This window comes from Zea mays, chromosome 4 (assembly GCF_902167145.1).
Source record: "Zea mays cultivar B73 chromosome 4, Zm-B73-REFERENCE-NAM-5.0, whole genome shotgun sequence".
Lineage (NCBI taxonomy): Eukaryota > Viridiplantae > Streptophyta > Magnoliopsida > Poales > Poaceae > Zea > Zea mays.
In genome coordinates, this window is record NC_050099.1 from 169388487 (window position 1) to 169404476 (window position 15990).

Below are 15990 nucleotides of genomic sequence, written 5' to 3' on the forward strand. Positions count from 1 at the left end.
AATTAAATTAGTAAGTTTAATTTTTTCCTTCTTCATAGTTCCAGTTGTGTTTTTTACCCACCCTCTGAGGTGCTGGCGTACAACCCGTATTTTGTTCTGCCACTTTTCCATGGCGGTGCATCCTTTTTGTTTCCTGATCCCAGATAGAGGAAACCATATCATGAAAATCATCTCTAATTAACCAACCTTGCTCAAATTTAAACAAGGTGTGGTTACCCGTCGAAGCAGCTACTTTGCCATTTAGTAAAAGTGGCGTGTGATCCGACCGGGTTCGATCAAGGGCCTCTACAGTAACATTTGGAAATTTAATATCCCATTCTGGACTCATCAACACCCTATCCAACTTCTCAAATGTTGGTGGGTCTAAGTCATTTGACCAGGTGTACTGCCGACCCGTCATTTCTATTTCCCTTAGCTCTAGACTCTCTATTACCACATTGAATAAATTAGGCCATCGATATTTAAAGTTGTTATTATTTTTGTCTTCTGGTCGTCTCATAATGTTGAAATCACCTCCTATGATAAAAAGGGTGAGGCTCTGTACCACACGCTCTTGCCATTTCAGTTAGGAACATGCTCTTAAGATCATCCTGTGCTGGGTCGTATACCGCAAAAACGACCCAAATGAAGCCATTAGTTTTATTTCTAAGGCGGAATTTACAGTAAAAGTCTCCCTCGTCTATAGCTCCAATATCAATGCGCTAGGATTTACACCTAAGAGCATACCTCATGATCTCCCCCTTGGTGGCATAGAGTGCCATAAGAAATCAACTCCACCACTCAAGTGTCTCAAAGTTGAATCCGAGAAGCCACTTCTACCCGTTTCCATAATAGCAATGAAGTTGAGACGTTGTTCTTTAGAAAAATTGGACAAAAATTGTGTTTAGCCAAGTCTCCCAGACCTCTGTTGTTCCAAAAAATCCCTTTCATTATAAACTGATATTCGAAGGGGTGATTAGTTTTTTAGGATGGCGAGTAAACTTCCAAATAGATCTGGCCCTGTTCACTTTTTTCCTACACGGCACATCATTTAAATCATAACATAAGTCTATGCCATTACTAACCACATCATCATCCCAACTTTGAGTAATGTGGGATAAATCTGCATCAAATTCCTCACTCTCTTCTTCATCTGTTCTAATATTAAAAGGGTAAGATGATTTTGCAGTAACTGCAAGTCTATCAATCTCTATGTTTTTAATCGCAACTACCGAATTTAACACTTTTTCTCATTTTTGCCAAGATTAATCCCAATATTTTTCATATTAGGAATAATAGTTTTGGGGTTGTAGGTAATAAATGAGAACTCACTTGTTTCTAAGTTGCGCTTGGCAGCCAAACGGTGTGCTTTGCTCATGATATCTTCATCCGAATCGATTCTTTTAGCCCTGCACTGCTGCTCGTCTAGATTTAACTGTTTTTTCTTTGCTCTCTGAGTAAGAGATAAAGAGACGAGTAACTCCTGCAAAGCCACCAATACTTGCTCATCGGTTTGAGCTAACAAAGACAAAGCATGAACCATTTCTACATTTTTCATATTAGCTCTAATATTAAACTTTTTGCTTAGAGCCTGAAGACCCGCATGTGGTACCTTAGTAAATGAATCTAAAACGGCAGAGTTCCCATCTAAGTCATGGGACTAGTAGGAAAACATGTCCTTTAAATATGAATTAAGCAGCAAGTAAGAATAAGTATTACGATCGTGATGATGCAAAGAAATTACAGAGTGGACATTAAAAGTAAACTATTGATGAGAATTCGGGCTAGTGGAATTCAACGTACTCAAATCCATCTGACACACAGTATCAGTACCTCCGGTAGAAATGTGCAGGGAGCCAAGTAAAGCTCCATCTGCACCAGCATTAGAGGGCATGTCCTGAGCCCTGTATTCATTATCTTCCGTGGCAGCAAGCATGCCAACTGGAGCAACAATGGGCAAGCCATCCACCGTCGCTGGCATACCACCGCAGGCTAACGATCCCAAGTACAGGACCGAAAATACATATGCGTTGCCTGCGCCCTCTAGAGGAACTGAGTCCCCATCGCCAGCACCATTTGCACCAGAAACCAGAATACCATGGTCTCCCAAGCAAGGGACAACCTCATCGCCTGACACCATGGCCCAGCTCAGATGTGCATGTGCTGAATGCCCTATCGCTCTTGTCTCCCGCACGCTAGCTTCCTCAGTCAAAGCGTCCGTAGAAAACATGCCAGAGCCAAAGTCCTCCGACAGGCTATCATTGACAGCCACGACGCCCTCAGGCTGGGAAAAAGACCATCGAAGATAAGCCCAATCTTTTCTGCATTTCCATCCACAGGCCCAACCGAGACCGTTGAATTCAGAGCGTCCTCCAAAACAAAGTGATCAGACTCTACGTTCTTTTGATCACTTTGCTGATTTCCACTACCATTAGATGAAGAATCCTCCATTACAGTATCCTTCAAAACAGACCCGGGCATCGGTTGTTTGTCCACCAGCCCATCAAACACCTCATCTGGGTCTTCATGTTGTCCTTTATCTCCTCCTTCAGTATTATCCTCGACCTTAAAATCTTCCCACACCTCATTTCTCCAAACTTTATCGACTTTAAAAAAAGATCTCATAAATACCTTCCCCAACCACTATATCTGCAGCGTCCGGTATCTTAGCCACATCAGTGACCCCAACCATAAGTCTACAGACTCCCATCCTCTTGGTGTACCTCAAATCAACTTTCTGGGTGGACCCTAAGATAGAACCAATTGCCCAAAGAGGAAGAAAGGACCTAATCTCAAAGGGAACCCCATACACATTAATCCAAGCCTTTAGGAGCATCTGCACAGGTTCAATATTCTGATCCAACTGTTGAATTAGCATAATACCCTCACCACCAGCAGTATGTACATATTTCACAGCAACCATCCGCTGTAACTCGACAATGCTAGGAAAAGGGACAACAAAACCATCACTATGAGCCTGTACCGTCCACTGCCATCTAACCGGAATAAGACGTGCCATTTCAGACCTAATCAAGTTTGGTGACACTGCTCCCTTTTTAACAGTAATGAAAGCAGTGGTCGTGTCTTTCGAAGGGGTCGTACCTTTGGCCCCAAAGACTGGAATCTGGAAAAAAACCCGACTCACCCCCCGCGATTCCGCAAAGAATTGCACTTGGTTTGGGACCATTGAATACGAGACAATCCATAGGCACATTATTTTCTTCATAGATCTCACAACAGAGCTCAGCTTTGTGTTTCTTACCATTAGCATCCGCCGATTGTCCCTCATCTGCAACATGTTTGTTAGCATTTTCTTCTCTGCCATGAGCACCACACCGACTGGACTCCCTGGACTCCCTTGCAAGCCCTTTGTTAAAGCGGCCTCCAAAGCGACTTCCCCTACCACGCCACGCAAAACGACCACGTTCATGACCACCATGCACACGACCAGCTTGGTGACGCCCAACATCTTCTTGGGAAACAAACCTCCAGCGGCCCACCTCCTTCCATACCTTGTCCCCTTCACGCAATGCATCTCCCGCTCCTCCACCTGACATGACGGCAGCAGCGAAGGATTTTCCAAGAGAGAAAAACGTGGTGCGGGGAATGTGTGGCAGGAAACTGGGTTTAGGGTATCGAGAATCCCTAGTAAACAGCCGTCGCGAAATAGCAGCAATTCCTGGATTACGATCCTTCCACGAAAGCATGGATCTCGTGCTAATCAAAGCGAAAACCTCGCTATCGGCCCGAGACTGCTGGGCCTGAGGTGAGTAACTCAGCCCAAGCAGAGAAATTGTCTCGGCCGTGACATCCGTAGATGGCTTCCTTGTGTTGGCACCGCGTGTGGAAATCAAGTGATCTGGCCCAGCACAAGCACCCAAAGAGCCCAGAGGGATCACCGCGTCGTCTCCCTTCCCTCGACGCACTATCATTCTGTTTGAATTTGTTCCCTCCAAAAAAACCGGATCAGGAATCGACAACATCCTCTTCGGTCTTCCGACAAAACTCGATTGATTTTGCTTCGCTGCCTCCAGCACCATGCCGAGAGTAACGGCCGGTGACACCTGGGCTTTTGGCAGCGGACCGCTCCAAGGTTTCACTTTGACGCCCATTGTCCGACCGACATCAGAGGATCGATGTACCTGCGATGGAAGTTCCGGCGACCCTTTGCAACCCGTCTACAAATATATCTCCCATTCTTCTGCCGAATACCCAGCATTGACGAACAACTCTCGAAGATCCTCAATCTCTTGTGACTTTTCTAGTTCCGGCTGCAAGATCCGTGATGGGGTTCTGCGTCTCCCAAAAATCCGCTCGAAACCCTCCGTATCTTCTCTGACTTGATCCTGCGCCCTAGCTTGACATTCTTCCTTTCGAATAGCCTACCTCCTTACCTTCTTTGCCCGGACGACCTCTGTCCACCGGAAGCGAGCGCACGTCGCTCCGGTCACCCCAGTCATCAGCTAGCATCAGCGCGTCGAATCCTCTCCCCTCCACCATTTTTTAGCTAGCATCCCCTGTGATTGCTTTATTTATGTGCCTTGTACCTATGGTATTCAAATGATGTTTGTCTAGTGCAGCAGTATTCTATTTTCTTTAACTATGCCATTTGAATATTGGTACCACTTATGCGTGAGTTTGAACTGTAGTATTTAGTCGCTGAGAAAAACATGAAGAGGCCTTGTAATTTGAAGATATCATCTGATGTTATACATACATGCATGGTCTTCAAAGTTCTCTGATTGCTTCCTTTACCTACATCTTCTTATCTAAAATGATTCTGAGTTATGTTCAGTTTCTTTTCTGCCTAAAGCTATAGCTTTAAAATATGTCTTAACTAATAGCAATGAAGTTTTTTGTCATGAAGCAAAATGAGGTCATATATGTTTTGAAGTATGATAGTATGATGTTGATACATATTGGGGGAATGTCTCTGCCGAAGGTCCTCAAAATTAATTAATACTGATAGTTTTCATAATTTGTCTCACGAGTAATTAACATATGTTTGCCCAAGTATATCAACACATGTGAGAAGAGAAGCGGAGGAAGCTTCGGTTTATGTGCTGAGTTGAAGCATATCATCGATGTTGAAGTAGTTGGTCCAAAAACGAAGACCAACATGTTTGCTGCTGCTTCGGAAGAAATGACAATTATGTCCCCAACAATTCTTATAGATGTATGTATAGGTTTTTGAGACTATGATAGTAATTTTATATTGAGTTGTATATTGAGTTGTCCATATAAATAGGTGAACAGTGCTCATGCACAGATCGAACATGATTTCACGTCATGCCGCCTAGCTCCACCTACGAAGCTAAGTTTACTTTGCTGGTTGTTGTCTATACTTATGAAGATATAATTGTATTCATTTACAATAAGAAGATAATACAAAGAGCACATCTATGAAGATTTCTTTTATGTATTTATGTGTTCTTTATTTCATTAAGATTTCAATCTCAATAACCTTCTCAACATTTTATGTTCAAAGCTGAAGATAAATTGAAGGGGAAAAGGTCCATTGTTTTACTTGTGTTGTCTCGCTTTGATGTCTTTCAAGAATCAAAACGAGTGACCAACAATACACCCATCCATGGTCTTAAAAGTTCTATGATTGCTTCCTGTACACATTCTAGATCATCTTTATTGAGATCATACTTAAATTGTGGCCATCATTAAAAAAGGCGCCTATCCTATAGGTTCACGATTTTTTCTTAATTATGCTTGAACCGAGTTTTAGTGTTTAAGAAGAGATGCAAGCTACTAGTGATCGACTGCCAAGTGATCTCAAGCAACTGGGAGTGCGCATGGCCGTAGTGAAATCTTCATCACCATGATACCTTCACTTCTCTTTATGATTCCACTTTTACTTGCCCACCACTTTTCAACTCTGATCAACCCAACTCCTTATGATTTGATCAGGAAGAAGAGCCCCTTTCCAGTTTGGTAAAGGAGATCATGGGAGGTAGGAGGATTTTTTTATCACGAATATGTATCTAGAGGAAGAAGCTCCAATAGAGAACACCGATGTCACTGTTTTTGAAATAGACATTTCTTTTAGAATACCTCTTCGAATATATATCTTTTAAGGAGTGATCTCATCAAGATTAGAGTAGGCATTAGTAATTGTCATACATGACCACAAACTGGGCATACACTTTGGCATAAAGAGTGTGAATGGTTGTCATGACAAGGCATCATTTTACTACATCGTTTTACCTTGTGTATGTGTTACGTCTCTAGATTAATAAAAACACTAGTTCTTTTCTAATATTCTATTTATATTTCATGCTTTAACATGTTATTAGTATTGTGTTTCTCTATGCACTTGCTCAAAAGAGAGGCACGTGCCATTCCATAGGAGATAATGCCAGGCGACGAAAGGATTGTGTGTCGATTTGTTGCTTGTTCTGCATGAGGACATCATCACTGACATCGCCAAATTATGATGTATTGCTGCTTATCACGCCCAATTAGCGAAGTCGGCTCGACGGTTTAGCCAAGTTAGGCTAGGTGGGCAAGGATTTTCAACTGGTTCTCAAGTCCATGAGCGCTTGTTCCGATTCAGAGAAAATGGAAATAATATATACAAACTCAATAATAGTTCTTTGCATCAAACATCAATCAATTCGATTTGGTTCTGAATGCTTCAGGTGGGCCTCGATTCAGCCAACTTCTTGTTGCATCAGAAGTTGTACTTTCTACTTTTTAAGTACTCTAGCCTAGTGGATAATTTGTATGTGAACGTTTGGATGGGGATTGGATAGGGAAATAAAAATGGTTTGAGACAAAAGGAGGGGGCATGAGATGGGTGTAGTCTTTATTTATCTATCCCTATCTTCAATTCAATTATCCAAACATGGAATCAAATGATCCCACCCTTATTTCCCACTTCCTAAATTGAAGGCCATGTTGACTTGGAAAAATTTGGGCATAATATGTTGTTAAGCTCTGCCACTGTATTGAAAGAAAATAAGTTCCCTAGAAATATCAAAAGCGGATCACATTTTGAATAAAATGAATGCAACTAAAAGGGGCAACAAAAAAAGGCTTAAACACGTGATCAGAATACATGGAACAAGCTTTTGATAATAAATATTATCTACTGGTGGCAACAAGTCGTTTTACAATATATGTAAAACGATACATAATATGCTAACAGAAAAGAAGATAGACCCACACAACATACAATTGTTTGTGCGTAACACAGCCAGGTTAGCCAGGACCAACTTTGGGGATGTCATAGTGCTCGCTGAGGTTAGCCAGGTATTGGTTGAAGTCCTGCATGCGGTCTTTGTACGACTTGTTTGCGACTTTGGCCATCTTTTTCATGTCGATCTTCTGCTTCTGTTCCATGTAGCGGCGCTCTGCTCGTGTGAGATGGTCATAGTCAGAATGTGGGTTCTTTTCGTCTCCATTCTTATCAGATTTAGTCTGAGACGACTCCTCACGTTGGTATTTCTTTTTATTTTTCTTTACTCCACCATCCTTCACGTCCAGCGCTTTACCTTTCAGCTGCAGCCGTCCTCCAACGACGTTTTGATATTCCAACATCTTGATGTAACAAAAAAAATTTAGTAAAATTATAGAAAGACTGTTGTTGAGCACGAGAGATAGAACCGCGAAATTTGTAAAGAGACTGCCGAACCGAACGGGATTGCAGGAGAAATATATATTACCAAGGCAAACCGGATTACATCGTTCAGAGTGTCCGTGTCCGAGCTCCTGTTCCACGCGGTGTCCGTGTTCGTGTCCGAGTCCGAGCTCCTATTCCAAGCGGTTTTTGGAATCCCCTCGTCGTTGAGCCGTCGCATCTGTCATGCTGCGGCGGTCGCCAAACTCGTCGTACCTGCAGTCGGATTTGGCTCCACGGGTACGCCTACATCTCGCCCCTCACCCATCTGCTCCCTCCGCCTCCGGCCATGTGGAATCCCCTCCTCTTCCCTCTCCAAAAAATCTGCGACCGGTCTTCTCACCGTTGAGCACTCGCACAGCGCCGTCGTCCTGCTGCTGCTGTTCCAGGTCATCGTGTAGGTACCGCCATCCACCTATATCTGGCCTTCGACAGCGGATTTCATTTCCCCTCTCTCGGGTGATAAAGAGGACCTAAGGCCAAAAAAGAGTGAAATTCGTAGGACTTTCGGTAGGTGGATGAATCCCACGGCACATTATTAGCTTCAAACAAACTCTGCTACTTACCTCAAACTGTTGTTACATTGATTGCACGTAGAGCATTAGTGCCTTATTGATCACCTGAACTGGCAACATTTTGGCAGAAGGATTCAGTAATCCTTGTGGCTAGTCAAGGGATTGATCAACTTCTACTGCTTCTTTTAAAAAAAATCATGTTTAGCCTTTTAGACAACTTAATAGTATTTTTGGACCCTTTGCTCGACACCATATGCCATGGCGCTGAGCAGGGGCGCATATAGGGGGCTACCCACTTGGTTCATGGCTCGAGACGTGATCTGTATATCTCTGCATGACTTGATTACATTTAGGTCAAAATATATTAAAACTCTAGTAGATTAAATAGACTGGCCTGGGGCATGATCAGATCCTGGATCCGTCCCTGGCACCGAGATCTCAACCATACTAACGTTTACGAGATACACTAGCGATTAACGTGATATATCTCAGCATCATAGATCTTGGTGCCAAGTGTGTGAGCACGGGTTTGTTTCGTTCTGCGCGCACATGTATGTAATGTAGCGTGTGGCACGCTGTTAGCCATGAGACTAGAGATGACAATGGAGAATTCTCCGTCGAGGGTTGAGCCCCCATACCCGTCCCTGCGAGGGAGAAGAATCCTCGTTCCCATCCCCGCGAAGTGTAACAGAGAGGATTTTCCCCCATCCCCGTCCCCGAGCGGGGGATTTTCTCCCCGCGGGAATCCCCGTACCTAGTTATGCATGCAACTGAGAGATTATATCGAAACAAAAACTTGAAGTTGAAGGTTAGAATAAAACTACATGCAGTCCTCGAACAAAGTCATTTTCTCTGCACAACAAACTTAACTAAACAAACGCGACTCCTTTTTCTCTAGCTGAAATTACTGCTATGCTTACAATAGCGCTTGGGGCAAACCAAATATATAAACACAGAACTACAACTTTTAGAATAAAAAAACACTTTAGAATTCAAAGTTTCAAACTCACGTGCGGCTGCTCTGGCCTCCACGCATAAGTCAAGGCACCGAGACATATTATCTCGGCGTCGTGGTCTATGTCACTGAGCAAATGGTTTAAAAACGTTATTATATCGTCTAGAGAGCTAAATATGATTTTTTTCTCGAAAAATGCTAAATTGCAAAAAAAACGGTCACCGCATTTCTTGTGTTCTATAATTTTTTCTCGTTCAGTGAATTTTTCGGTTGGTCCCGTCGTTTTTCGTAATTTTTTTCATGAAATTTTTTGTCCTGTCTTTGATCTATATTTGTATTTTTTGCTAGCAAGTGTCATCGGAAGAATTTTAATAAGCTATTTACTCACTATAGGTATTCTAGATCTTTCTAACGTGGTGTCACGTAGAACAACTGATGTAGTGTGACGTACTCATGTTAGCTAAAACTGCTTAAGAGGAAAATGAGATGTTTTCAAATTTTTAGGAGAGCATAAAAATTTATTTTTTCAGTGGGTGAGAGTGATTGTAAACATATCTTTCCTAATTGTCAAATGCTTGTTTGGATACATAGGGATTAAATGGGGAAACCTTCAATCGTCATGCATCCAAATAAGTTCTAACTGTAGAGATTTTGATGAAAAATTATCTTTCTACAACTTCTTTAATTGTTTGTCTAAATATAGTTATTTTTATTTATAATTGTTTGTTAGCCAAAGATAAAAAACAAGAACGACCCTATAAAATACAAATGAGATATAGAAAATCTATTAGACAATAAAAAGATATAGAAAATTTTTATATAAAATTTCTATCTGTACTATATTAAAACATTAATTTCAACAGTGGTCATCTTTTTACAAATAACCCCTCACATCTATTTCGAGTTAACCCGCAACCAACCTCCACGCCGGCCCACTGACTCTGTCGGGTCATTTGGTTAAATCAGCGTAAAATGTTAAAAAGTGGTTCAAGAGGTGGGGTTTGACCCACAGCCTGATAGAAGAAGGGCGAAAGACACTGGGTGAAGCCATCTAACCAGTAGAACATCATGCTCAGATGTTTTTAATATTGAATATATATATATATGTATATACGATTATTTGTAAAATAAAAAAATATAATTGTGCCGGGCTAGGCAAGCACTATGGGTCAAGGCTACGACCCAAACACGGCATGACGCTCGTGCCGGGCTAGCCCAGACACTACTAAATGGGTCGTGCCTCGAGCCGGCCCACCAAACACGGTTCATTTGGTCATCTATACCTCCATATCATAATGATGGTCCTTGACTCAATTGTCGCCACCTCGTTCGCCATCCTGCTTCTTTTTTCTCTTCCCTCATGCCTCCGCCTCCGCGCCACCCTATTCTCGGCAGAGGGCGTGGGAGCATGTGCCTCCTCCCCGTATTCGTCTGACACCAGTCCCGACACCGACCCGCACAGTGGCTATTGTACGTCCACGAGGACGTTTCACAGCATGCGCGCACCATCGTTTTCGTCGTCGTTGGACGTCTCGTTCGCCTTCCCGGCCTTCGCCCTGTTCTTCCTCCCTAACCTGCTGCGTCCGCCCACGGTCGTAGCCACGAGCCGACCGACGCTCGTCGACATGGGTACGAGGCGAGTTGGTCTTGCTCTTAGCCTTTCTCTATGTGTGCCGCCGAGGAGGACACGGTGGCACCTGCCACGCTTTGGTTATCTTGGCGATGAGGAGTCCAGGTCTGAGATATTAGACAACCAAGGCCCATAGTGCGGCAGTAGTCGGCATATGCTACGAAGTTGGTGGTGTTGTTGTGTCGCCTCGGCGCGTCCAGGCTAGGAAGGCACTCGCATTCTCTCACCCTTCTTGGATTGACGCCTGGTGTGGGTGCCTCTCGGTTTGGAGCTGCTTCGGTTGGGCTTCTTTCTCGCTTGCGTGCTCTCTCCCTATATGTATCTAGCAGTATACTGCTTATGTCGCCTCCAGGTGATAGGTCTTCGTCGTGTCCTTCTTCGGCAATTATTAGGGGCCTTCCTCTTCCAAAGGTCCTAAAAAACGTGACTAATATGTTTTTGAGTGTAACACAGACTGATACAAAAGGCTTCGACTTCGGGATGAAAGCATGCGTGATATGGAACAGGATGAATGGGCGCCGAAGCTGTGGCCGAAAAAGCATCGGCTTAGCACAACGACGAAGGTGGAAGATGGAACCGACCTAAAGGATAAAAGACTACTTAACCCTTGACAGCTTGTCTTATTGTTAGCAGTAAAAGTCGGGGGCATGAAAGTAATCTTGTCCGGACTGCGTCCTGTGCCTATAAATAGATGAACAATAACAATATACTGTTCAGGCTACACTGTAATAGCTCTCGCATCACTCTCACGTTCACGCCTTCCGACAAGCCGAAGGTATCAATCAAATATGAATATTATGAGTATTTATTCATGGTTATGAAATGAGAATGTAAATAATTTATCGATTTATCATCATTATTTACATTCTTATGTGTTACATGTGTGTCAGAGAGGAAATCTCCGGCCGGGTGGCAGAGTGCACCCGCCCTAAATCCTAAGATGAGGAGGGGCCTAAGTGTTTTGCTTGTTAGTTGGAAACTGGGAGGAAACACAAGAACACACAAGGATTTAGAGTGGTTCGGGCCGCCGGAGCGTAACACCCTACTCCACTGTGTGATGTATTGCTTGAGAGCTTGTATGAACTTATGACCGTCTGAGTGAGCCTAAGATTGGATCTGTCTTGTAACGCCGCATGCCTCCCCTTTTATAGCTGAAGGGGGCATACACAAAGGTACTGAACCCCAATATGTGGGCCCAGAGACATAATGAATATAGCGCTTGGAGTTATAAATGTTCGCTGCTGGGGCAATCTTCTTGTTCCCTGACATCCGAGATCTGCATATCCTCGGCGTGCAGGGGAAGCTTCTTGTAGAAGGGGTGGTGAGCACAGTACGCCGCACGGCACGGGCGCACTGTTTGTCAACAGACTGGTCAGGCGCGCCGTCTGCTGTATGACCCTGACGCCGTCTGCCAGCGGATTTGACAGAACGCATTAAATGCTGAGAGGGCACGTCGTCCGTCAGCGTGGTGGCAGGCGGCACGTCCTCTCCGCAATAAATGCAGAGGCTGCGCGGCCTTAGGGGCCTTTCATCAGGCTCGACCCGTTGGCTTATGTCGCGGGCCACAAACCACGCGGCAGCAGCGGGTCTCCGCCTGAGTGGGGAGTGTAGGGCAAGGCCTGGACACGTGCCAGAATCAGACCCTTACTCATGCCGGGGTCCTCCCCGTCCCGGGACCTTGCCAAGGCCCGGACCTTACTCGGAGGGACCCGGGGCCTACCCGAGGGACCCGGCATGCCTTCTTGGGAGCTCCGGACTTGTACGTACAGGGGTCCGGTGTCCCTCTATGGAGGTCCGGACCCAATGATGCATCCTGGGATGTATTATCTTTCCTTGCCACGTGGTGCCCTTAGACCTGCCCATGTGGTGGGGTCGGGTGCTGTTCTCCGTGTGGTCTGGAGGCGTCGTACGTGTACAGCGTCTTCATGTTGTAGAAGAGGATACCCCTGATTTAGGGTACTGACAGTGGCCCTGGGCCCGCCTCAGGGGAGGATGCGAGCCTGCAGGTGGGGCTAGAGTCTGATTAGCGGTTGGCCTGCTGCTCCTGCGCGCCTGTTGATGCAATTACTGCCGGCCCGCCTATGGTCATGCCGACTGCTACGCCTATTCCCATGGCTGACTGGCCCGTGACCTTCGTACTTAATGTCACTGTTGGGCCATGTGTGTGATGCCTCGAGTTGCTGCACTGGTTCTGGAAACTTATCTTTTCAGTCTTCCGTGTCGGCCCCGAGAAGACGTGGCATTGTCACGAGTGGCGGTGCGATTTTTCTGCACCCGGTAACCGGCGCGCCGGCTGCATGACATGTGGGCCTGGGCCCCCATGCCGGACTGCCAGTTGCAGCGAAGCTGAGGGGGCGCACAACTACGGGGCGGTTGTATGCTTCTTGCATGGCGGTTCATCTTCCTGACCGCTGGTTTCGGCGAAAATGAAGGGGCGCATAACCGTTAGGCGGTTGCATGCTCCTTGTGCAGCGGTTCGCCTTCCTGACCACTGGTTGCTTTGAAAATGAAGGGGCGCATAAACGCGGGGCAGTTGTACGCTCCTTGTGCGGTGGTTCGCCTTCTTCATTCTTCGGGTCAGTTAGTATGACATGTGGGGCCTGGCCCCCGTGTCATAGGGTGGGAACCCTGGTGCACGTCGAGGGAGACCTTGCCCGTGACGCTTCGGGGCGCGAGTGGGGAGATCTGCCTTTAAAAAGGGATCGATCTTCCGGCCAGTAGTCATGCCTCGCTCTTCTTGCATTCATCGCGCCCTTTCGCCTTCCAGGCCTCCAGATGGGGTGCGCCGGTGTTCTCTGGAGGGATCCATGTCAGGGCCGCCCCCTCCGGCAATCTCACCGCCGGAGAGCTCGCGCTCGTGGTTGTGATGCCGATCTTGTCTTCTGCTTGCTGCTGTTAGAGGAGCGCAACCCCATGGGGGTTGGCGCTCTTCCGCCATCGCTCGGCTTCAAGGATTTTCATCATGCAGCCCGGCTGCAATCTCCCGCTAGTGGTCATCTAGAGGGATGACCACCAACCTTGTGGTGGAGAGAAGCGAGCCGGGCTGCGGCCTCCCCCTGCCCTCAGCTTCAAGGATGTTCATCATCCGCGCTGGGGAGGAGGGCGAGCCAAGTTGGGGTCCCGCCTTCCGCATGGGCTGTCGGTCCACTTCTTCCTCCAGCATTCGGGGGAGAAGGGCATTCACCAGCCTTGCGGAGGAGGCAAACTTCGGGTACGCGGGACCGGCCAACTGCAGGCACCGCTGGCCGCCGCGTGCCCGGTTCCCCGGCTTGGATGGCCTCGGCGCCGCCTCCGACGCTGCCTCCTGCTGTTTGGTTGGGGCGTGGCTGCCCGTCCACAGCACGGGCGACGGTCGCGCCGTGCGCAGGTCCGCCGCATCCACGGCTTCTCCCGCGCCGGCGGCCGCACCGGGGGGCCGTACAAGACGTCGTACACCGCGGGGGCGGCGACCACGTTCTTGGATGGTCTTGTCCTCACTTCCGCAGTGAGGACGGGAGCGAGGACCTCTTCGCGTGTGCTGAGGCAGCCGCCACCCACCGGTGCAGAGGTGGCCGCTGTCGTCGGTGCTGAGGTGGTCGCCACCGCTGGTGAGGCTGCCCGTTGCAGAGGTGGTTGCCTCCGCTGGCCAGACCATCAGTGCCACCTGTCGCCGAGCCTTCCGACTCTTTGGCTTTAATGGCATCGTTGTCGCCCCCCGTAGGAAGACAGGGGCGCGGACCTTTTCGCAATGGCGCACGTGCTGAGGTGATTGCCATTGCTGGCGAGTCGTCGTTGCAGAGGTGGCCGCCGCCGTCGGTGCTGAGGTGGTCGCCTCCGCTGGCGAGCCGCTCGGAGCTAGCTATCACGAGTCCCTACTGGTGTGGAGGTAGTTCATACCTGCAAAGTAGAGATGGAACTAGGGCTCCACTTGAAAAACAGATGTAATACTTTCGCTTTTTGTAAGGTACTCAAGAGTACTATTTGTTAAGCAGTATTAGCACGTATCTATTTTCAACTTGTTTCTGTTGTGTGCGATATTGTTGACTCCTCCCTGGTACATGGCCCCCCACATGGGATGCAGGCTTGATTTGTTGAGGTTGGATACCAGCGTATCTGAAAAGGTTGTCAATAATTCTCGGGAGGCAGCCTCGCCGAGGTCTGGATCTGTACACAGCTTCAGCTAAGGAGCGTTAGTAGTACACCCATAGGGTCCCCTGTCTGACATTAGCCATCCTTTGATACATGCTCGGGACTCGCAGGTTTCAGCCCGAGTGGCCAAGTTGCATGTCTGGACCCCCTTGGGTCGCGGTTCTAGATACTAGGAAACTTGTCGCAGGGTGGTGGAGCGTGCAGGCCCACGGTACGGGACCAGGCTGAGCGGCTACACGGGCTCCGGACCACCCCAGGAGACTAATGTCCATTCTCTAGTTCCGGTCCCGAGGTTGTCGGACCCACAGGACTTATAGCCCCAAATACTAGGTACCCATCACAGAGTGGTGGAGTATGCAGGCTTTCGGGTACAGAACCAGGCTAAGCGGCCACACAGGCTCCGGACCACCCCATGGAACGAGGTCCTGTTCTCTGGAGCCGGCTCCCAGGCTGTCGAACCTCCCAACTTTTGTATCGGGGGCCCTAAACTGCAAGCCTGGCTGCTCAATTCGGATGTCGTCATGTCAGTACAGATGGGAACCGTACGGGTGGGTTATATAAAAAGTATTATCTGGAAAACTGTAAGGTAAGACCATGGAGCAGCGAGATGGAACTATCATAGGAGCTCAACTGAGGGGGTAGTTTTTCTTTATAACTCATCAGGCGTGGGTGCAGACCAACAGGCTGGGTTTATGGGGACGGACACCACCAGGTTGGCGTACACGTATGCGCTACCTTGTTACAAAAGGGAAACTAAATCGACCCCTCAGACTTGCTCTATGGATAGAACTTACAGAGATGTTTCAGCATCGGGGTGAGGGACTCCTTCAGTCGTAGCTAGATGGTTGCCCTCGGGTCGGTGCATTCCCGTTACCTTGAATGGTCCTTCCCAGCTGGGGGAGAGTTGCGGAGCCCTTCTTGGTTTGGTACTGTAACGCCCAAAATCATAGTTTGAATGTACAAAAAAAATTATTCTAAAGATCTAAATAAAAGGTCATGAATAAAGAATTTATTAGCTTAGCAATTATTTCTTGGAAATAAGTAAATGGAAATATTGTTTTTCTTTATCAAAGATAGATTTGGGTCTCAAAACTAAAGGTCAAAATTGAAAATCTTTTAATAAACGTAAAGAGTTCTAATTTCTGATATGAGA

General features: G+C 46.9%; 1 protein-coding gene and 1 non-coding gene across 2 annotated transcripts; one reads left to right on the top strand and one right to left on the bottom strand.

The window, feature by feature from the left end:
* The first annotated feature begins 4643 nt into the window (after positions 1–4643).
* Positions 4644–4726, top strand: LOC111591394 (small nucleolar RNA R160). Its single transcript, XR_004858029.1, has one exon. It is a non-coding gene; the product is annotated as a small nucleolar RNA R160 (small nucleolar RNA).
* A 2465-nt stretch (positions 4727–7191) lies between these two features.
* LOC103654020 (protein FAM32A-like) lies at positions 7192–7530 on the bottom strand. The gene has a single exon (XM_035967387.1). The coding sequence runs from the start codon at positions 7528–7530 to the stop codon at positions 7192–7194; it is 339 nt and encodes a 112-aa protein (XP_035823280.1).
* Positions 7531–15990: the final 8460 nt, after the last annotated feature.